Source organism: Corvus kubaryi, unplaced genomic scaffold, assembly GCF_017639235.1.
Source record: "Corvus kubaryi isolate FWS band 111438036 unplaced genomic scaffold, C.kubaryi_AGA036_p1.0 37385, whole genome shotgun sequence".
Taxonomy (NCBI): domain Eukaryota; kingdom Metazoa; phylum Chordata; class Aves; order Passeriformes; family Corvidae; genus Corvus; species Corvus kubaryi.
In genome coordinates, this window is record NW_024581127.1 from 9,956,065 (window position 1) to 9,980,695 (window position 24,631).

General features: G+C 36.6%; 1 protein-coding gene across 1 annotated transcript in view; it reads right to left on the reverse strand.

Moving 5' to 3' along the window:
* The window catches only part of CNGB3 (cyclic nucleotide gated channel subunit beta 3), a 60,310-nt gene extending 38,265 nt beyond the window's left edge, over window positions 1-22,045 (reverse strand). The window contains exons 1-3 of the mRNA XM_042036471.1: window positions 21,884-22,045; window positions 18,230-18,305; window positions 9,701-9,812 (exon numbers count right to left, since the gene is read on the reverse strand). Of these exons, the coding sequence (XP_041892405.1) occupies window positions 9,701-9,812; window positions 18,230-18,305; window positions 21,884-21,991 (296 nt within the window). The 5' untranslated portion in view covers window positions 21,992-22,045. The remainder of the gene's footprint in view (window positions 1-9,700; window positions 9,813-18,229; window positions 18,306-21,883) is intronic.
* Window positions 22,046-24,631: the final 2,586 nt, after the last annotated feature.

Sequence of the window (24,631 nt, forward strand, 5' to 3'; positions counted from 1 at the left end):
TTTCCTTAAGGTAACTGATGATATAAAATTTTTTAATTGCACTAGCTATTTACTATAATGTGTAAAATAAGGACAGCATAATTTCTAATACTAATTGCTTTAGAACAAAGGTATAGTCTAAGGCAGTAATCCTCATTTATTTCCTTATCTGGTGCTGTTGTGTCATTGGGGTTTTCTTATCTGTAAGTAATTAAATCTGTCTGGGGCATCTGCCGCTTACCAGGAATTTAAAAAGATATTTCTTATAATGTACACATAATGTCTGTTACATTCAAACACATTTAAATGCAAACTCATAACTTATGAGCCTATAATTTATGGCCATGTAAAAAATAATTTAATCCGAGTAGGATCTGGTGCTGTACAGAATTCATGAGCACAGCACAAACCCTTCTTCCTATTTTCTATCTTTCAGTTTTTCTTAATATGCAGGGAATTATAAGTTAAAATGAAAACGCCATAAAATTTCCCATTATGAATGCTTTAAAAGGTTGGAAAAAAGTTTCAAATTTTAAGAAATTAATTTCCAATAGATGCTTTCATTTCTCATCTGTTTTCATAGACTCCCTAAAATAATCATACAACCATAAGGCTGTAGAGAAGTTTGAGACATCCTGTCCCCACAGTTCAAAGCAGGATGAGGTACACCTGACAGATTCTTATCTAGCCTTTTCTTAAATATGTCTAGCCATGGCTATTCCATAATCTTCCCAAAGAATTTATTTAAGTGCTTCATTTTACAATTTTTTTTTTCTCAATGTAAATCTATTTTGGTACAATTTGTCCTATGCACTCTGAACATGGGGTAAAATGTATTGTCCCTTCTCTTTCATCTCAGTTGTTGGCCATTTGAACATTTTAATTTTCTCACTTTTTTTTTTCAGGTTTTTTTTCAAACAAAAAAAGATTTGGTACAAGGGTAATAATTGTACCAAATAATTACCAATAATTATAGTTAATTCTATAATTTTCAGTGTGTGTTCCCAAATAAGAATTGTTTTGCTGATATTAGCTTCAGGAAGCTATATTTAAACTAGCAAAATTAGAAATGAAAGAGAAAAAGTAATGGCATAGTTTCAGCTTGTGTGGCAACTAAAGTTGCTCCAGTACAGGGAACCCTGACAGACTTATACTGTACACTGAGCTTCATGCCATGGCCATTGTTGCCTAGGCTAATTATATAAAATTGTCTTGGTGTTACAAATCTACCTTCATTAGGGTAAACTGTTATACAGCAACCTGTGTAGGAACTCACTACACGTACCTTTCCCAGGATCACAAAGAAACATGGAGACAAAGAACGTATTCCTCTGAGATGACTTCCATTTACAGCTATTTAAGACCATCATTTCCCCTTCTGCAAGACCAAATGCAACAAAGTAGGCATGTTCCCTGCAGACACTGGCCATCACATTTCTTCTCCTGAACATCATTTACCCAGGGCACTGAACAAAACTGGGCTGCCAGATGTGTTTGACTTCTTATCCTCATATCTCCACCTGTCACTGTTTCCTCTGTTCCTCTCTGGGGCTGTACAACATGGGATGTTTTCATCCTAAATTGCTAAGATTTGGAAAATGAGTAAATAACTGGAGACAGGGTGTTTTAATAAAATATGTTGGACAAGGTTAAACATAGGCATGAATATTTACACTTGTCATGGAGTAATAATAAGTTTACTTTTACTAAATGATAATAAGCATTATGTCTTAGATTTATATGTCTTTTAGATTTATCAAGAAAGGCCTTGATATGTTTGCAAGTGTTTGGTACAAATGTGATTTAAATACAAATGCAATTTAAATAGAAATGTTTTATATTACATATAGTAGTGTACCTGTCACAATGCTCATTGCTTTGCTTTTTTCCCCCAAAAATTACTCAACATATAATAGCAGAGATAACATTTTGAATAAATTATAATTTCTTCCTTAACAAAAATTTCTTCTTAGTCTGGAAAATATTAGGTAAATGGAGGATTTACACAAAATGCACAGAAATTGCTTCTAATTAAAGAAATCAATCAGTGGCAAAGTATGACAAACTATACTCTTACTTTTTACATATTCAAAAAACCCAATTTCTTCCATTGATACAGTTAGCAATGAATATATGTGAATATTATGAGCACATGATTTGAAATAACACAAGGGGAAAAAAAGCAGCATTTCAGTTTGTATAATGACATTCCTATCCTTTCCTTGCTTCATTTAATCTTCAATGAAAAACTTCTGAATCCACTACTTTTTAATTTCAGGCTACCGACTTGATTGCCATGCAGAGTGAGTGACATTAAATAGCAAGGGTAACTGCATCCTGCAGATCGGATAGAATTTAAAGGCTCTAGGAAAATACATCTCAGCAAAGATTACAGCAAGTTTAATCCATTTTGGTACAGGCAGCACACCACCACCTTTCTATTTAATTTGCGGGTTCTCAATGTAGTGATTTCAGAAACTCAAGTCTGAGAACTAGAAGTGACAAGTTCTGAAAAAAAAGGCTAAGTAGAGGGAATATAAGTGCTAAGAAAAGTATTTTTATTTTTTAACACATTAATGTCTTTTCAGTCAGGCTTAAAAAACATACTGGGTGCATTCTATCTGTTTACAATTTCAAGTACTCTAGTGATAGCTGGAAACAACTAAGGAAATGTATTAGCCTCTCCATAAAATGTAATTGTGTTTAATCTGGGATTTTTCATAAGGCCCAGCACTGGCCTTGTTTTACTTCATCTAAATTTGATTGGAGTTTATTGCCATGAGTGTCATTTTCTTACATCCCCAGTGTTCCTACAGTAATCAAGGATTTCTAGACACTCTGCAGAGGGTTGATACTGGGTCTGTCTCACTAATGTGCTGAGATTTTGTTATTGTGATAGGACATGGTTCCTCTAAGGTGCATCTACTTGGTGAATTGATGTGTTGTAACTAGTGGATGGCAAGCAGTAATAAGCACAGTAATTTTCTTGGTCGAGGTTACTGAGGTAAATGAAGTGCATTACTCACTAAGAAGATGCTACCAGCAGGAGTTCTCTTTATTAACCTAGCTATGCACCACATAGCAAATTGCCTCTTAATCTTTGTTTTGTTTTCTTTTCTTGCTATTAGCCAAATTAAAGAGGAAAAAAAATCTTCTTTATAGAAGGACTGGTAGAGTCTATTAAGTAATAGGATGTGGATATGAGAAAGGCAAACCACAAGCATGAAGTTCAGTTTACCTGAACCACCCATGCTCATATGGAAGTTTGCAGTACTGGAGCTCCCTTTTTTTGGAAAATGTTGAAAGTTGTGTTTCTGCGTTTGAAAAAGCAGAATCAGATGAGTACACTTTCTGGGTGGGAATGCTGGGGTTTTTTGTATAATTTTAATATTTTATTAAAATTTCTTTAGTGCATTTTATATTAACATATTTTGTTTGTAATAGCTAGATTCTGAAGGTGGCATATCAGATGCAATTTTTTGTTCCTCTCTAAATATAACTGAGCATATGTAAGATTTTGAGATAAAATCTAAAAACATAGGAAGTCCCAGTTACCTACTGCATTTCTTCTTCCTTTACGTGGTCTTGAATATTTAGCCTCCAAATATGGATTATTATTTTATGCAGTATTTTGCGCAGTGGGGTTCATGATCTTTGTCTGGGGTTTCAGTGTACTGCCTTAGTATAAATAGTACATTGTAATCTCTTTGGTAATCTGGGAAGATGAAGTGCTTTTACAAATTCGACAGGGCTTAAAGGCTTTTAAGACACAGAGGAGAGGTCATAGAAGCTCTTTGCGTCCCTCCATTTTCTGTGATCTTTGCTCTCAGATGCTTTGTTTACCTTCTTCCATACTCTACTTTTTCCAGGACTTGCTGCAACTTTTTTGTTTTGTACCTTGAAGCTTTGTGCTAGTTTCTTGTTGATAAGACTCCCCTGTCTTCTATTAGAGAGCAAATGAGGTGCTGAGCATTCTTCTGCTCCCTCATTTCTTGCTGTGAGGAGACAGTGTAGTCTCAGCCCACCCTTCCAGAGATTATTATTGCTCAGCAAATAGCTATTAATGAAAATTACCTGTTTTTCTGTTACATTATCAATAAACATAGAGGAGAGAAAAAAAAATATTGGAAGACAGAGCCAGTTTGTGTGCAATTCTATCCAAGCCATTAGGAAGCAGACATTAAATTTTTCAGTCACTAGGCTGTAATTCAGCACTTGGCACATCATCCATTCTTCTGGGTTTCTTCTTTCAGACGTAGTGTTCAGATGGCTGAGACCAGTGCTGTGTGTCTCTACTCTTTATTAACATCCATCACTGTGTACTGCAGTATTTTAGAAAATGAGGGAGGGAAAGACCTTTTTTTCCCCCCTCCCCCCCATTTCTATATTTATTTATTTATTTTTGTTTTTAATTTTTTTTGCAGACAAACAATGTCTATGGGAATTTTTAGGAGCAAATGCAGTCTTTTTCAGTGTTGTCATTCACTTAGCAAGCAAAAAAAATATTTGTTCTTTTAGAGGAAATTAAAAAAATGTGCTGTTCCAAACAGGAAAACTGCCTTTTCCCCTCTTCCTTATTCTATGTGTCTGAGCCTGCACAGGTGCATTTTAAAAAATTAAATGTCCTAGTAACAGCAGATAAGGTGAAAACTTTTTTATTAACATTTCCATGAAAGTTTATGTGCTCTGGATGTATATGATTTGTGAAAAAATATATACCCACAAACTTTATTTCATTATGTATATTATTCAGAGTCAATAGGCATACTGATGACTTTTTGCACATCAAATAAATTTTGGTTAAAGTTTGATTCTTGACAGACAATTAGTATAAGAAAATAGTCTATATAAATTAATTGCCCTGGGACTTCCAGCAGGACTTCCACCCACACTCTACTGCCCATGGGTCTTTGTTGTCCACTTCAGGTCAGGCCTTGGTCACTGCCTGAGTTATGTCTAGGTGTGTCTACCTCCAGTTCTCTCTGGTCCTGCCTCCTACATAGACTTTGGACCTGTTTTGTAGCCTTGTCTCCCGCCTTGTCTCTGACCCTGTCTTTTTCGCTCCTGACTGGACTCCCTGGATGGACTCTAAACCTGGTCCATCACTTTGCCTTTTGCTAGGATCTTGCTCTGCTTGCTATGTTCAGACCCTGTGAGGCTGAACCTTGCTGGTTAAGGGCACTGCTTGTGCTAAGGTTATCCTGGGCTCCCATCCCCTCTTCTCTCAGTGGGCCCTTGCTGCAACCTGAAATATTTTTGGGCAGAGTCAAAAATTCCAGTTAAGGAAATTCTACCTTTATTTTGCCAATCTTGATTTCCATAACAATATCATAGAATCACAGAATTGTTCACTTTCCAAGAGACCTTTAAAGACCTTTAGTCCATCCCATCTGCTTTGGGCAGGGACATTGTCCACTAGATCAAGTCGCTCAGAGCCATGTCCAACCTGGCCTTGAACACTTCCACAAATGGGACATCCACAACTTCTCTGACAAACCAGTGTCTCACCACTCTCATCACAAAAAATTTCATCCTCATATCTAGTCTAAATCTGCCCCCTTTAAAATCATTACCCCTTGTAGTATTGCAAGAACAATCACAATTCTCTTAGCCTTTCCTCATAGGAGAGGTGCTCCACCTTTCTGATTATTTTTATGGCTCTCTCTAGACCAAGTCAATGTCTTTTTTGTACTGAGGACTCCAGAGCTGGATGAAGCACTTCTGGTGGAGTCTCAGCAGAGTGGAGTAGAGGAGGATAAATCACCTCCCTCAGCCTGCTGGCCACACTGTTTTTGATGCAGCCCAGGAAACAGTTGGGTCTCTGAGTTCTGAGCACACATTGCCATCCCACAGCTAATTTTTCATTCACCAATATTCCTCCAAGACCTTTCCTGCAGGTCTGCTCTCAGTCTGTTCATCACGCAGGCTCTATGGATACTGGTGATTACTGTGACCCATGTGCAGAACATTGCACTTGGTGTTTTTGAACTTAATGAGGTTTGTGCAGGCCCACCTCTGAAGCCTGTCAAGGTCCCTCTGGATGGCATCCATTCCCTCCAGTGTGTCAACTGCACCACACAGTTTGGTGTTGCCCAAGAGACAACATTACCCATTACTAGTCTCTGTTTGAGCAGTATACAAATATGGATTAAACAATGGCAGAGAAAACTCCTGGAAAATGGGACTCTTAGTTGACTATCCTGACTGTCCTAACAGTCCTTGATATGGCTTTGACTAGTAAAACTAACATTTTTCCAAATAACTCCCAGGTATGGAAATACCTAGAAATTAGCAACAAGCAAACTCTTCAGGAGGCATTTTTGTATTGTTCTAGTTGGCCTCAGTGCTAGACAGTGATTTGAGCATGTTTTATTTGCTGCTTCTTTTGTAGATTACATGTATCTATTTGACTCCAATTCTCAGCTTTTCTCGCATGATGAAGGCTGTTGATTTCCCTAAAAATATTCTAGTGAGCAAATTTGAGCACATAGACTCAATAAGGCAGTAACCTTGATCAGGAATGGTGTCTAAATAGACTTCCATGAACCTTAAGAAGCAACGAATTAAATTCTCTCAAAGGCACGTTTTAAAAATCATTCTCCCTCCAGCTCTGAGAGTCATACAACAGAGCTGGTTAGTTTAGTTTCATGCCAGTGCAATGACACCAGCCCTGTACCTTCCAGCCTCCACTGCATAATTTAGTGGGTAATTGTTTTAACTGTAAATTTACCAAATATTTACTGTATTTTTAGAAGCTGTTGCTCAAATTAGACTGACTAGGTATATCTGGATACACACATGACACTGAGTCAGAACACCTCTGAGGAAGCAATGTTTAACATAAATATTTTAAATTTCCTTTTAACAGACAGATTTTGTTTCTACTAATAAGCAACATACCCTTTTGTTTCATAAGCCAACAGTAATTATGTTAACCATGGTTACAAGATTTACCAGTGGAACTGTAAGCATTGAGTAACATATTGTATGATGACAAAAAAGGGAGATTCTTATCTAGGTTTTCATTTTTGACCTACTGTTTCACATTGAAGTGACTAAGTTATTTATAACTTTTCCATTCTTTCTAGTCAGAGTTATTTTTAATTGCATCTATTATTTTATAGAGGCATGTGCAGTAGCATTTTGCTTGATTATTTCCAGACACAAAGTCTGTTTTAGTAAAGGGGACGAAATAGATAATCATCTCTATAAATTAACTCCATGTCAGGGAAAGACTTTTTCTTTGTGTTATTAGGATAATCAAAATAATAGAAGGCAAAGACAAGCAGGAGGAGTTTCTACGCTGTTCTGTATTGAGTGTATCTGTTTTTCTCCACTCAAAGTGATCTCAAAAGGCAGAAACTTCATTATGCATGGCAATAGGCCATGTGAGAGCAAAGACTTGGAGCTGACTGACTAGATAACAGCTTTTTATAAAAGGATCTGGGGGTCCTGGTGGACAACAAATTGAACATGAATCCACAGTGTGTTCTTGGAGCAATGAAAGCTAACTACGCATTCTGATTTAGAAAGAGCACCAGAGGCACACAGCAAGAGAATGAGAGGCAAAAGAAGCAACTCAGAGCAAAGGAAAATTTAATTCTATTTAATTTTTGTAGTAAGGGTGGTCAAAGGGTGGACCAGATTGCCCAGAAAAACCATGAAAACTCCATTCTTGATTATATAGACTCAATTATATTGAAAAAAGTTTGGGGTGCCTTGATCTAACCTGGGAGTTGGGTCTAACCTCTAAATATTTTCAGCAGGAATTTGGACCTCATTCCTTCTGAGGAACAACCTGAGCTGTTCTATGAAGAACTTTATTTTCTACAGTGACAGAGACAGTGACAAGTGCACACTCCACAAGTTTGCAGATGACACCAAGTTGAGTGGTGTGATTGACACGCCTGAAGGATAGGCTGCCATCCAAAGGGAGGACCTGGACAAATTTGAGAATTGGGTATACAGGAATCTCATGAAGTTCAACAAAGTCAACTACGAGGTCCTGCACCTGGGTCTGGGCAACCCCCAGTATTAATACAGGCTGGACATGAAGAGATAGAGAACAGACGTAGGGAGAAGGACTTGGATGTGCTGGTGGATGGAAAGCTGGGTATGACTCAGCAATGTGCACTTGCAGCCAAGAAATCCAACTGTATCCTGGACTGCATCAAAAGAAACGCCAGCAGGGAGAGGGAGGTGATTCTATCCCTCTCTGCTCTACATGGAGCACTGTATTCAGCTCTGAAGTCCTCAGCCTGTCATAGACCTGTTGTCGCAGGCCTAAAGGAGAGCCAAAAATATGATCAGAAGGCTGGGGCACCTTTCTTATGAGGAAAGGCTGAGACAGTTGAGGTTTTTCAGCCTGGAGAAGAGATGGCTCCAGGGAGACCTTATTGGTGGCCTTTTAGTATTTAAGGGGGGCCTATAAGAAAGATGGGGCAAACATTTTAGCAGGGGTTGTGACATGACAAGGTTTAACTGTTTTAAACTTAGAGAGGGCAGATGTAGATTAGATATAAGGAAGAAATTTTTTACAATGCGAGTGGTGGAACACTGGCACCTGTTATGCAGAGAGGTGGTGGATGCCCCACCCCCGGAAACATTCAAGGTCAGCTGGGATGGGGCTTTGAGCACTCTGATCCACTTATAGCTGTCCCTGCTCACTGCAGAGGGGTTGGACTCAATGACCTTTAAAGGTCCCTTTCAACCCAAAGAATTCTGTGATTCCATGAATCTATGAATCTCTGCTTCTCAAATGACTGTGGACTATTCCAAGTTTATTGTTTTCTAGACTTCATGTATATTTCTATTTTAGCAAAGCAGTCACCTCAGCTTTTTACAAAGGTTGAATGACCCTAGATTTTCCCCTGAAGGAATATTACTGTTTCATTTATTTGTCTCTTTTGAGAAAGAGATAGTACTAATCTTCTGATTGTGGAGACTTGTAGGTACAAAAATGCTGTTAGTGAGGATCTTCTTGTTATTTTCTAAGTCCGTGAGAGACTTTTCTCTCTCACAGAAGAGGTAGCAGGGAATGTAAACAACCAAGCCACCTGCAACCTTGGAAAGTCTTGTTTATGGTGTAGTAGAAAATATTTTGATAATGGATGTGTTAGGATTTTGGCCAATCACCCCCAAGGGGTGGCTGGTCCTTTGTCCAATTAGACTATGAAGAAAAAAATCTATAAAAGAGTTTGTAAAATAATTAAATAAATCAATCTTGCTGCACAATTCCTGCCTGCTGGATCTCTCCTCCTCCTCCTCCTCCCTATGGCTGCAGGACACGGTGATATACCGTAGGAACCAGGCCTGCGGTAATAGAGACTAACGCTGATTTAATGCTATAACTTAAAAAAAAAAAGTGCAGGGTAAAAAGTTTCAAGCCAGAATGATGTGACAAACATTCCAGGGCAGCATTCTGGGACTTTCTTCTTCTCTAAGAAATAGTAATAATTGAGCAGCAGCACTGTTAAAATTAGCATATAACTGCAGTTGAGCAAATCCTTTTCCTCGTTCCTGCGATTTAGGATGCTGTACACAACAAACCAACAAAAGCATGTAATAAATGAATGCCTCATATATATGCTACCTTGAAATTGAAATAAAGCTCTTCAGATCCTTACAGGAAGGACTTTTAAAGAACTGATATATGGCCCACAGAAATGCTAATTCAGGATGTCAGGTAGAAATTTCAAATTTTTTAATTGAATTTACTCACTTAGCATCTTCTTTCCCATCTTTGAGTTGATGCTCTTCCGGTTGAGGTGTCTTAGCTAGTTCAGCTGAATTTTCAGGTTTTGAAGGCTCAGGTGCTTTTGCTGATCCTGTACCTAGAAAAAAGGTTTTAGTTTTTGAAAATGAATTTTTAAAGAATTATTACAATACTTTTAGAATTACTATAATACTTCTGTCTGACATTATTTCTTCAGTAGACATGCACTAAAAGACACTGCTTCTGGGACCTGACCTTTGAACAATTTCCTGCATAAATCTATTTCAGTGCCAACTGTACACAACATGTTTATGATAACTACACCTTTTAGAATATGTAATTTACTTGTGGTTTTTAACTAGATTCATCAGTAGCTAGCTCAACAATGGTCAATTCAGAGCTTTTCTGAATTTATAAGGGACAAGAAGTCATACAGCATGGTAGAAGATAGATAGATCTGTCCAGAAGTGCCTTGCGAAATACAGGAAGAAAAATGAGGAGTAGCTTATTTGCTTATGAATAGAAACGCTAATAAAATTATTTATACTTCAGTGTTTGTACTGCATTGAAGATGTTGTTGCTTCAGCTGCCATGACAGTCCTGTTCATTGCTGAGTAAATGATGATTGAAATATATCATTAATGATGTGGGTATGTTGTACTTTGTCTAGTCTATTTCTTCATTTCTGTTACTAGTAACTTTTTCAAAGGAATCTAAGCAGGAAATCTGTAGAGTTTGAAACAAATGGTATAGTCTCTTGCCATTTAAGTGGCCTTAAGTGATGATTTCTTATAATTAGTAGCATGTCTTTGTTTTAAACTTTCATGTTGAAAAATAATTTGATAACCCTCATCAGTCTGACACTTTGCATAATGGGTTTTCAAAAAGCAGAATGTTGTGGGGCTAAGGATAACATTGGAAGAGCTGGCAAATTTCTTTTTAGTTTCAGCCTGCTCATGTAGGACCAATTCCACTATCGTAAAACTGAAGGCATTAGTCCTAGAAGACCTTTTCCCAGAGATGAAGCTGTTGTTACAGGCAGATTTGTCATTGCTGGGAGACAACAAAACACAAAAAACACAACACAAGAGTTGTCATTCTTGCAATAGTCATTTTGATTCTACTAAAGCTCTCAGTCCAGGGTATGAAAGTGTTGGTGGATCCAAAAATCTCTGTCATAGAGCTAGCCTAAAGAGGTGTTGCAAACTTCTCTTCTGGCAAAAGACCATGTCAGCAAAAGACTCTAAAACCTCATGGATCTACTCAGATAAATCGTATTCCTTGGCCACTAACATGATTCTTCCAGCAGAAGGGTGTTAAGATGTTATTTTCTACTATAATTACATTAGTAATTACTAATAGTAAGAAATTAGCATAAAGAAGGGCAGATTAAGTTGGTAATTTTACACTAATTCATCATTTTTTCTACTTCCCAGTCCTATTTCTGCTGTTATTGATTTAACGCAAAAGCCCTGGACTTGCAAAAGGTAATTATCACCTCTCCAGCCTGGCTAGGACAGCTCCTTCTTCTTATTCCGTCCAAAGGTCAGTACAGAGACCGAGGTGCTAAGATGCCAACCTGCTGTTCAGAGCAAGGGAAGAGACTGCCTGAGAAAGCAGCTGCAGCAGGTCAGGGACAGAAGAAAAGCACTTTGTACTGTGAAGACCACCAGCCCTACTGGTTTTTCAGCATCAGGAGGTGTGCCTCTGCAGCAGTCAGACAATCTGAAGGGACTTTTTGCTAGGGACTAATAAAACATAGACCTTTCAGTCACTAGTCACTGGTTTTAAAATTTTATTATCATCACAAATATATTTGCCTTATTGCAAAAAATAAAAAAACCCACACCAAAAAATGGCAACACCCCTAAAAAGCAAAGCAAAATGCCAATAAAATATCAGTTTTTAGATATCAAGATATGAATAAATGTCAGCAGCTGGATAGTAACAGTCTGAGTATAGAAGAGAAAAAGTGCTTTTTCTTTGTTATATTTCAGGAAGGAAAGAATCTCTTTCCCAGAATTCCCAGCCAGCTCCATTGCCTTGTACTAGCAGTATGACCAGTATCACATCTATGCTTCCTCTCCTGTCTGTACTGGTTGGGTATATGTGAAAGTAGAACTTGTCATGGCTAGCATTTACCTATATAAAAGCAAAGTTTCCTGGGCTGCTTCTTCTGTCTGTTCAAAAGCATGTTTTAGTTCAACTTTATCATCAACTGACATGATCTTGTTTAATTTTGAATCCACAATGTATTGTTTTATAGGATGATTCACAAAACATTGGCTCACTTTTATCTTCTTTTTCTTTGGTTGAAGCAGTATTTCCATCAGAACACCCAAGCATAATGTCTATTTCATATTAATTAAATATATGGTCAAATTCTTTCTTCTACTGGTAACTTTTAAGTGACTTTTATAAAAATGTAGTCATTTTAAAATACATTGATGCTTAAAACTACTATATGATTTCACAATGATAGTGTCGTACTAAATATAGTTAATTGAGTTGCTATGTATGTAATACAGTTGTAAATGTTAACTCAGTTCTGATGTTTATTACCAGGATTAATGTAGGCAATGTTTATTTAAAGAAAATTTAATGTTCTTTTTTTTTTTTTCCTCCAGTAATGAAAAAAAAATCCTGCAAATCTGATTGGCCTGAACTATCTTTATCTGTTTTCCTGTTACTTGGCAGGAACACAGAAGAGAATTAGTCATGGTAAACAAAAAGACAAAGATAAAGGAATAATTTATTTTTCTTCTATCGAATATATATATTTGATTGTTGCTTGAAAACTTAGTGTAGCTTGATGTTTGTGCTCTGTGATGGTTTCAGCTGGGGTAGAATTAATTTTCTTCACAGTGCCTGGTGTTAGGGCTGTGTTTGGATTTGTGCTGAACACAGGGCTGTTAATATAGAGATGTTTTTGTTATTGCTGAGCAGGGCTTGCACAGAGCCAAGGTCTTTTCTGCTGTTCATACTGCCACACTGGTGGGAAGACTCGGGATGCATGGAAAGCTGGGAAAGATAGCTGGAACAGCTGACCCTAACTGACCAAAGGGATATTCCAGGCCATATGACACTTTCTATACTGACCATGCTCAGTGTATAAAGTGGGGGAAAGAACTAGGAAGGAAGTTTGGAGTGATGGTGTTTATCTTCCCAAGTAACTGTTGCACATGATTGGAGCCCTGCTTTCCTGGAGATGGCTGAATACCAGCTGTCAGTGGGAAGTGAATTAATTCCTTGTTCTGCTTTGCTTGTGTACATGGCTTTTGCGTTCCCTAAAAAACTGATTAAATATCTCAACCCACAAGTTTTCTAGCTTTTACCCTTCTGATTCTCTCCCTGATTCTGCTGGTTGGGGAGTTAGTGAGAGGCTGTGTGGGGCTTGGTTGCTGGCTGGAGTTAAACTACAACATGCTCACATGGTAAAACTATTTTAGGTAATATACAAACAACAGTGGCAATTTTAATGGTGCATGGAATCACTTGAGGCAGATAGCATTGTTTGAAACAGGAAACATTGTATAAAGACATGGGTAGAGTCTGCTAGTAGGAGGCAGTGACTAATATTTGAGTAATCTGTTCTTTTTAGCAGGGACATATATACCTTAGAAACATACTTTTAAGCACTTAAAATCAGTGATTTTTTGGGGCCATTTCCTCTTTTTGCAAAGTATTAAACATTTTGAAATATGTTAGAAATCTCAAACTGGCTTTTAAGTGGTATTGCCTGCAAAGTAACATAGAGAGCAGGTTCTCTTGAATAGCTGGAATAAAGAGTGACTTTGCATTTGGAGCAATGAAATGGGAATAAGAGAACAAGTCCACAAACTCTCTGTGATACTTCTGACAGAGTTAGTCATTTGCCTGATTGTCCTTGCCCCCCAGAGATGTTCTTGAGCCATCCATAATATCTAAAAATGGCTATAGGGTCATGAAGATCTCAAGAGGAAAAAAAAAACACAGGAAACCTATGGATGAAGGAGAGAAAAGACATCAGCTCTGACATTACAGAATGCACATCTTTATGACTTTACAAGCAACATTTTTTTAACAAATGCTATGTGCAGGGGAAAAACGTTCAGAAATCAGCAGGGGTGAAATAAACCAATCAGTAAGTAGGTCCATCTTAATTCAACTGTCAACTTCAGTGGCTAACAAAAGCATTATTTATTTTCCATAAGGAAAGAAAGGTTGTATGAAAAAGTTGAGTTTGTTTTCCTAGCATTTAGACCTGTCACTCATGTGGAAAATGAAGATCTGAGAGGAACTAAAAGATTTCACATCAGCAGGAGTGGAAGCAAGCTGATTAAACGTATTCAAGTCCTTGGTAATCTTTAAAGAAAACATTTTATGGGAATAACAGCTGCCTGTTTCTGAGTGCCAGTGACTAGCATAAAGGATAAGGCAACAAGGAATAAGATTATTTCAAAGTATCTTTGGATTGGCAGGTTTAGTTCATTGGGCTGCAGCTTATAAAATCACATTCTGCATTTGTATTTTTTGAAATAAAAACCACTTATTTAACTCTAGATTTTCTGGTGCTAAGGGACAGGTTTTGTAAAGCTGCTTAAGTGCAACTTAAGAGTCAAATTCATAAGAGGCCAAAGGGAGGTTTGGACTGTAAAATTTCACATTCAATTCAAATCACCCTTCTCAAAGGTTTAACTCAGTTGTAGTCCATGCAGAGTTAGCTGGTACCTAATTAACCAGAATAAGCCAAGATTTTACAGCATAGGATTTTGTTACCCTCAATAAATACATCTGCTTTATTTCTATTTCCAGGAAGAGAGAGCGTCCATATTCTGTAAAACAGCTAGTGATCAAGACTCTCCTCTGAGAAGAGAGGATCTTGGCTCTGGGCCTTATTTATTTGTAATAGGGCCAGATACCTGTTGGGAGGATTTTTTTTCCCCTTTTTAAAAGATTCAACAATGTTGTAATACAAATACATACTGAAATCAAAGTCCTTCATTCTTCCTACATGGTTAATGTTTTGATTAACTTCTAGGTTCATTCCATGCTCCATGTTTAGGTTAGTTACATGCTCCATGTTGCATTCTAACTTCTCGGATTCCACAGGGTTTTGCATTCTTTTCTGCATGATGGCCCAGAGGCTAGGAAGGCCACAGAACTTCCTCCCACACCACTCTAGTCTAGGTTTTACACAGGTAGCTGGGGAACTCTACAGGAAAGTGAGAGGTATGGGTTCCAACTCTCTTACTGTGAAAGAGGGAAGGTGTGACAGGTAGGCTAATATATGAAAGCCTACTGCCTAGGGGGAGCTATCAACATCTTCTGCTTTTACTTTTTTTCTTAGTGGAAAAGTGGCTGTTCCTCAAGTAACTTAGCAGAAGAGGGAGTCTGGAGTGGATTGAAGTTCCTTTTGAGCAGCCCTTCCTCTGCGGTGCTGCACTGCTTACTTGAGATTCTTTCCAAAGCATCTAGGCTCTGAAGATACTAAATACCATTGAACATTAACTTGGTAATCTCCCAGAAGTGAGGTTCTGTCTACCTTATGACCTAGAGGTGCAGTTGTAGCATGTGTAGAAATACCTATGGTAGTTTTACTTCAGCTTTCTCACTCAAGTCCTGCCAAGAACAAAGCAGTGTCAATATGCACTTTAGTAAAATCTGAATAAATGTGACTGTGATTCTGGAAAACATCTTTGAGACACTTGTTAATTTAATACAAGTAGGAAGATCAAAACCCAGAATATTGGAAACAGACTAGTTTCTAGTAAGGGAAAAATGTAAAGATGAGGACAGACTTTGGAGAAGTACTAAAATGTAGTTGGAAAGAGTCAGACTGGAATTATCTGTCAGGAGGATGAAAGAAATTGTAAAACAGAGAATGATAATGCAGTCACCAGCTAGCAAGTGGAGGCTGGATGTGTCCTAAAGAGTGTAACCACCAACAGAGCTATTGAACAGCAGTGGGTAAAACAAGGGAAGTAGTTGTATAGCCAGTCAGTTACGGGCGGTGATAAATATGCAAAGAAATTATAGCAATTGGATTCAATATCATGGAGAACCTGTAATTAGGTGAATCACACTTTGTTAAACACACAAAAAAATGCAGGGAATAGATTAAAAAAATTAATCCATTATGGAACAAACTGACTGCACAGAGAATTAATTACGGAGTGAATTAATTATATGGAGAATTAATCACAAAGCAAGCTAGTGAGAGAGGGGGCAACTGTGGAAGTGGAGATAGGGCAATGAGTAGCCAACAAAGAAGCCAAAAGTACCAGGAGTTGCTGACTGACCTAAGTGGCCTACTTTTAATTAAACAGGCTCCAATGGTACCTCCTGCTGGATTGTCATGTGTGCTGGAAACATTGTGCTGCTTTGTGAAGTACATGGAGGAAGGGAGAAGGTAATGGCTGGTTTTGGCCATGTGAAAAGAAGGGGAGTGAAGATAAGCTCTACTCAGTCTGTTGATTTGTATTCAGCACTATGGAGCTGAAAACTGATATTATGATTAAGGGTTTTCCTGGTCTATTTCATTTTGATTATACCAGAGAAGGTAACGAGACACCTAGGGAAGACTTTAACACATTTTAAATTCTCCGTTTAGCTGGTCTGCCTTAACTAATGTTGTTTGAGTGCTGGCTGTGCTTTTAATAGTTCTCTCCAAATTTGTACATACAGCATAAAATGCTTTCTCTAGTCTCTCGTCCTCTGCTTACCCACACAAATTCTCATTTTCTTCTTCCAGAAGATAACCGCATGATTTTAGGTCTGACACAAAGTGCACAAAATTTTTCAGGAGATTTATCTAGACCTTCTTGTGAACTGCTTTAGACCAGCCTCCCTTTTCTGTCCTGAGATAAAGAAGTTTCTTGTTTGGCTCAGGTGATAGGGACTTACAGTCAGGGGGGGTGAAATTCATAAGCTTCTCCTGACGTGTGATCCCTGTGTAAATTCTCTGGCTTGTATAGCCATTGTCTATCTAATTCATTAATACCCTCAGTGTCTTGCAGCTGTTCGAAAATGAGACTTGAAGTACCTTCCAAACAACTCTGGATTTAAAATGCCACCAAAAAACATGGAGCCTAGCTGTGTTATTATAATTTCCTGAAGTAATTAATGGTGTAGCTGCTGCTATACCACCACTTATCTTATATTTTTGAAGGAAAAAAAAAGTAGTTTAATATCACAAAATATATCTTAATGAGTTATATTAATCTGTAAAATTAGATTAAGCTTTTAATGGAAACAAAAAGAATTTCTATAATGATACTCCATTCTGTGATGGGATAGCATCTGTGACTTAGTGTTTCTAAAAAGCCAAGCATCAAATTTGGTTTTTTACATTGTTGCTACAGTTGATTCATGTCAGACTTTGTTTTCCCTTGATTTCATGCTACAGCCACTATATAACAAGATAATTGCATTAAATGGACTTTGTTTAAAGTTTCATTATATGAGGAAAGTAATTGTGACACTTGCTATGATTACGCAAACACAATTAAGGATTATGAAAGTTTTCTTTTAATCTTTTTCCAGTCACTCTGCTCTTCTTAGTTATTCTTTATCACAGAAAGCTGGAGATTCCTGTCTTTGCTGCTTCAGTGTAATGAACATGAACTGCTCTCCTAAAGAAAAAAGCATGAGGTGGCAGGAAAACTGGACTCTGATTTTCTCCAATACTGGAGGATGGAAAAGGAAAAGGCTGCACCACTCGTACTGTGAGGGAGGGAGGAGGGGATATGGCCCAGCAGCAGTTGTTGCTTCACCCATCCTGAGCCTTTATTTTGGTAGCTGGTGTAAGCAGTCATTTAGGCTCTGGTATAGGCAAAACAGGCTTGGCTACTGGAGGTGGGGGAAGAGGGGGGCAGGATAGCCATGCATAGCTGCCTCTGTTTCCAGAAACCAGCTGCTTAGGCAAATAATTACCTTGTTTTACTGTCCTGAGTTCCATGTTCCCATGTACCAGTCCTCAGTAACGTCTGAATGGTGATGGCAAATATTTTTAATGGAATTTGGTTTGGTTTTTTTTTTTTTTTTTCTTCAATTTTTTGCTTGTTTGGGGTTTCTTTTAAAGTTTCGAATGACTGTTCACTGAAATATTTGAATGTCAGATAGTTTTAAGTCTGTCTTTTCTGGTACATGTGAGAAATATCGTTAAAAGAAACATTAAAAATTTGCATTTTTTTTCTTAAGCTACTAAATACCTTTATTTTAAGATTTCTAAGGAGTCAAATTGCAGTAAAAGGAAATAGAGTTTCCTAGACTAGCTGATTAGAGTGGGCACGCTCATGAAGGGACTGTGTGCTTGAAAGCTTTTTCCTTTTGTTATTGTTGGATACTCCGCCTACACTTGTAACAAATCATTGGTCTGGATGACAATGACATTGGTCAATGACAATTCAGAGATCCTTATTTCTTCCACAAATGAAAAATAAGAGCTCCTGCCAGAGCACCAGGAAGAACAACAGTTTTATTTAAAATCCTATACAGTATACATATATTGTGTCCAGATAATCTTTGAAAACTCATAAATAGCTTATTACTGACCTTGCTGCTTTGGTACAGGCTCTGCTTTATTATTGGCCTCTTCTTTCTGTGGTTCATTTGTTGTTTTGTTTTCATCCTTAAAAAAATAAAAAAGATTAGAAACTGTAGATGGTAATTGTTGCGAAACATAAGGGTGGTTTGATGTCTGCACATTTTTGTAGGAATTTGATTAAGTTGCCACACACTGACCATTGTTCCTGGGTGTTCTGTGTGTTTCCAGATGGATTTGCAAAAGGACTTGTGATGGATGCTGAAATCAAAAATTGATATCTTCACATCCTCTGTGCAAACACAGTTGCTTAGCTTAGAGTTCTGCTGCTGCCTGTTTGCAGAGCTGACTTGTTCAGTGCAGCCTCTCACAAGCTAATGTGCATCTCTGAGCTAGTCATGCTTCTGCCTGAGCCTTCTGTTGGGCTAACACACCTGATATATTATTACTGCAGGCCTAGGTCCTAGGGTATATCACTGTGTCCCACAGCCATAGGGAGGAGGAGGAGAGAAGATCCAGCAGGCAGGAATTGTGCAGCAAGATTGATTTATTTAATTATTTTATAAACTCTTTTATAGACTTTTTTCTTCATAGTCTAATTGGACAAGGATCAGCCACCCCTTGGTGGTGATTGGCTAAAATCCTAAAACATCCATTGTCAAAATATTTTTCTACTGTACCATAAACAAGACTTTTCAAGGTTGCAGGTGTTTGGTTGTTTACAGAACTCTGCTACCTCTTCTGTGAGAGAGAAAAGCCTCTCACGGACTTGGAAAATAGCAAGAAAATCCTTGCTAGCAGCATTTTCATATCTACAGTATATTTTGAGCTACCTTACCACAATGACAGATCTCTATCTCTACAAAACACTGAGATGGTATCAACTTTCACTGCAAAAAATTAACTTCCTCCCACACTTACTGACTTAGGTCCCTGTGTACCTGTACCTTGGTTCATGTCAGCTTTAACAGAGTGGCCTTTGGAGGAAGGAGTGAGGTGTGCATGGGGAGTTCTAGGTGTTCGCAGTACTGTGTACCAGCATCATGTTAATCAAGCCCATGAGTATTTGCTGTCTCAGAATGAATTTTCCTGGTGTGTAGCATGCTTATTATTAGGAAAAGGCATTAGGTTGTATCAGCATAAGGAAAAGTTATTTGATATTAGGAGCTTTTAGGTCTTCCTGCACTTTTTTTCCTTTCCTAAGTCAGTGACTTCCCTCTTGTTTGTGTTTCTGAGAATAAGTTGGGGTTTGTTTTTTTCTATGAAAATATTTGTGTTTTCCTGTCTGTTTTTATTCAGAGAACCAGGCACTGAAGCTCTAATATACATAGGTAGAGAGAACTAAATTATAATTTTTATATATATATATGTGTATATTAAAATTCCAATCAATGTCTGTGCATACTCAAGGTTCTTGCATGGTGTTTTCTTGTAAAGATTGTTTTCTTTGTTTTAGGCTCCCTCCTAATAGCATAAATACATAAATTAGTGCATTAATTACTATATTAATCAATTACCAGATATTATGTACTTTCTTCTTTACTCTTTAGATGGTAGCTCCTTGCAGGCAGGAAATGTCTTAATCCCTGATCTATTCAGCCTCCATCTTAGCAGTGTTTTGAAGAGTCGAGGCTGATGTTGATACGATCTGAGCGTTGCACTGATGTATGAAATTATTCTCGCCAAAAGAGTAATCCATGTCTTCAGTGAAATCTAAATACATCTGTTTAGCTAGAGCCCTTTGCTTGTTGGAACCCTGAGTTCTGAGAATTTCAGCCTTTCAGTGCTGACAGACAGTGATCCTCAGAAGCACACCGCATTTGACCTGAGGCCTTGGGAAAGGGTTCCTAAATTGTGTAATAACACTGATGTTGTTGCTGTGTAATTAAAAGTTATATCACTGGGTGGAGTATGTAGAGATGTAGAAAAATTAGGTGTATGGGATTTAGTAACAATATGGGGGATTTTGGGTGTGGATTTGTTCTTCTTCTTTTCTCCTTCCTCTTTACAAATCTGGGTGGTTTGGTATTGGTTTAAAAAACCTGCAGTGTGGATCATGAATAGTTAGTTATTGGATTATAAGTAAAAACAAATTAGTTGGCATTCCATAATTGGGTAATTTGGACCTTAAAAGGCCTTGGAAGCTAGAACTCAGGGCCATTTTCCACATTGTTAACTTAGAGGCACACTCTGTGCAGCTGTATTATAGATAAGATACAGTAAACATCTAAGTCCGAAGATAAAATCCCTGTCTCCTGTATTTTAATTCGAACTCTGAGTAAAAGAACTCATGAAACAGAGGCAAAGAAGAAAAGAAACGAAATGGAGAAAATTAATATTTGCCAAGTGAGATGTCAGCCTGCAGAGAACTGCTGATATGCAGCAGTTTTCTTCTTTTAAAGCAGTTATTGACACAAGAAAACTGAACCGTAAAAGAAGCGTGAACAATGCTTGTAGATCTGCAGTATATAAAGGTTATTAAACATAGACATTTTTGCCATTTTTTGTGGATGACAAAAAGAGAGTATGAATATACCTGTTCATCTTATTTATAACAGTGATAAATCAAATCTGAATTGTAGTTGGGCTGGATTAAACCACACCTCCTGAGGCTGTACAAACCTATGAGCTTTAGAAAACATCAGTTCTAGGAAGTGATTCTGTCTTACAAACATTTTGCTTCTATTAATTTTACTTAAAGCTGTAAAATTAATAGAACTCTTGTACATGTAAATCAAAGCTCCCAGAAGTTATGTCAGAATTTTTGTATATGCTCAACTGTTGTGAATGTGTTAAAAGAAATCCTTTTCTTAAAACTAACTTTATAATGGAGGAGTTTTGATTGTTTCAATAAGCATGAATGATTAATAGCTCATGCTGATACTAAAGAAACTTTTTCATTTCCCTAATTATTTAGTGAAACCATAAATTTTTGCCATTTTGCGTTGTAAAGTTTTGATTATGTGAAGCTGGAAAAAACAAAAACGTTTTCTGGGGAAATTATTGGGAAAAGATAAAAATTCAAAGGCAAGAAGAGAAGGAGTACTTATCTTTTTGCTACATTATTTTCTATTATTATTAATTAAATTGAAAAGAATGAATTAACCTTCACAGCAAAGAAATACTAAATAAAAATATAGACTAATATAACTTATTTTTTTTTTCAAAGAGGATTTACATTATTAAAACCAAGCTGAAAAAAATATTTCTTTCAAAAGCTACTTAATTACTTCATCTTTCCAATGGTTATCAGGAAGCAGGCTGATATATAACTGCATGACATTCTAATATTCAGAAAGGACACACTGAAATTTCCTGCCAGAAGGAAACAAGATGCAGAAAAATATATCGTCATATGAAAAGCAGCAATATCTGTATCTCTAATTCTCCATTTGCAATGTTGATCATGACCTCTCATAAGCCTATACTATTTCAGGTGAGCCCTATTTGGAAAGCAGCTTTCAAAAGGAGAAAATTATATTTTCTTCATAAAGAAAAGATGGTAGGGTGGAGGAGAATAAAGACATTTATTTCATTTTTCTAAATAAAGATTGATACCATGTTCAGTAAGTATATTTGAAATTCTAACCTTTGGCATTTACTTACATAAATACCTTCTAAAAAAAGAGTATTAACGAGTCTATAATAGACAAGAAAAGCTGTACCTGGCCTGTTGATGTCTTTGGTGGTGGAGGGGCACCTTCATTCTTGCAATCTGCTATCTCAGGTGCTAATTTTGGTCTAGAAAATACTGATTTTAGTTTTCTAAACATCTTGCCTCTTCAACTCCCCTGAAGCCTCTGTAACTCTTACCATGAACAGGCTTATAGCACACGTTTTCTTGCCATCAGTAATCAAGCCAATTAGACCCTTAATCAGGTTTAGGTCTGATTAGTGCCTGAAAAAAATTCCTTGCAGAGTCTGTTTCAGTGGCATTTTTTTGTCGTCATTAGTACCTTTATTTTTTATGTTGTAGACTAAATTATTTTTAAGATTTTTTTAGTCATGACTGTTACACCATATACAGTTCCACTTTCCATGCAAAAAGTCAGAGGAGAGTGACTCTTTTCTGTTTAGAATAAACTAGTGTGTAATCTTCTATGTATTGGATATTAAACATTTAATTTATATTTAGAGATAAGGTTTTAAGTTGTTAGCATATTCGCAGTTTAACCAGGAAATGAAAATGTTTAATTAATAAATAATCAACAATACAGACAAGAGATCTCAAAACATTTAATTTTTTGTAGTCCTGAACTTATTTTTTGAGTGAATGACAATAAAAGTCTTCTCTTGGGGTTTGTTTTTGCAACATTATACCTTGTTTTATTTCATTCTTCTTATTTTAAAATATGGAAAAAAGTTAATCTTTCATTTTCTAATGCATTTGCAGGCAACTTTATGCTGTCTTAGCTACAGTCTTGATGAGAATAAGTGTTAGGTGAACGAATATCCTATAAATTAGTAAAATATAAGCTTTTATCGTTTATAACTGGGACATGATATTGAGATTCTATAGGCTTTGGGTCATCCTATATAAATCTCTGTAAAATCAAGCATGGTTTAGTTTATAGGTCAATTCAGTTTCAAGTATCTCTAAGGCCATGTTAAGTAAGCCTCTGTTAGCAAGGATCTTTACAACTTAATTGTCTCTTTTTATCCTTAATTTCACTTTATGTACTACCAGTCTATGCCTTCAGTTTGAGCTTTGAATTTGAGCTAACAGCTTACAATTGATTTATGCTGATCATTAAGGCATCAAGAAATACAGAAACCTACTCCTCTGAGCTATTCCTTAAATTACATATTTAGCAATTACATCGATGTTTTAAAAATGTCCCTCCTTGGGGTTTATTTTCTGGGAAGGATGGTTTCTAATCCATATTCTACCATAGAAGTAACTGTAAGAATGAAACAAAAATTTTTATTCGTTTGCAAGTTTTTTTCCTCCAGTGACACTTATGAAGCAAACCTTGTAATAGTTGGCCAGCCTTCAGTTTTGTAACTGGGAACCTCCCCATATGCATGATTATTTCATAGTTGGTAGATACAGCAAGAGCTTAGAACCTCCCCTTTTATTAGCTTCTATGACCTGATTTACTTTAAAAGCAATACAATTCTTGCTAATCTTTCTCACTGTTTTTAAAATTAGAGTTTGAATGGGTAAATTATGAATTAATATCTAAAGTATTTTTACATATTTATGCAAGTCTGGACAATAGGTAGCTTTTTTCTTCTGGATGTGAATTTTTACATCTTCTCATAACAGAAGAATCTTAGAAAACAACTTAGCTTTTACTATGTGAAATTTTATTGGATTAAATTGACCAATTCAGGAAGCTTTAAACAATACCCACATACAAACCATACTTGAAGACTGAACCTTTTTGAGAGCAACTGTTTTCTCCTAAAAAGAAATTCTTAATTACTAAAATTTTTTAGAACAGGTAGTTTTATTCCTGGTTTATTAAAAATTGTAAAGTTCTGCATAAAACCCATTTGCAATGAAAATATATAACATTTATTAAAGGAAAATATGTATCTCTCTTAAGAATTTCTGCAAAATTATGCCCATTCATCTTTTCAAAAATGTGAAGCAACCTGTTTTAATGGTTTTTTTAAATATGTTTATGTTGGTATATAATTTATGATTAATAGGCATGCAAAAGGAATGTACCAGACATTAAAAGGAAGTACCATTGGGAATATGTTAATAGCTATGGACATCCACAGTTAATGAATGTGATATTTATTTAGTCTGTGACTAATTAAAAAAAATGTTTGAAACCACTTCATATGACCTGATTTTGTAAATAATAAGCAGATCACAACAAAACTTGTATTTTGATACCAACAGAGGTACAAGTTCACATCCTGACCCTGGTAAAGTGATTAATCTGCTTCAATATTTCATTTCTCTTCTATGTGCAATGTCTATTTATGTATTTTTACCACACTGAAAGCACTTCAGGGAATTGAATACCATGATGCACTGTTAAGTAAGATTAAGAGAGCAGCAGAAAAGAAGATAGCCTGTGTCCAGTTAGCTTCTTAGCTACAATGGCTTTGGCCAAGGCTTACTAGGTGCTGTATTTATGGTAAACCCCAGAGGGTACAGGGATTTCAAGCCTGCCTCATACATTCTTTAGGTACAGGTGGAGTATATCCTATATTTATTACTGATTTACCTCCTATCCTTTTTTTTTTCTTCAAGGAAATATTTGTCTTCCAGTAAAAAATGTGACATATGCTTTAGCTTTTCAATCTTTAGATAAGATTTTTCTTCAAAAGATGATATTTTTAATCTTAAAGAGTGCAGTACTTAAGAATATAAAAAAGGAAGCATGACTTCTTTTTCTGAATAATTAGGAGAGTTGTTAATAGGAAGAGATTCCCTTTTTCAGGACTGTTCT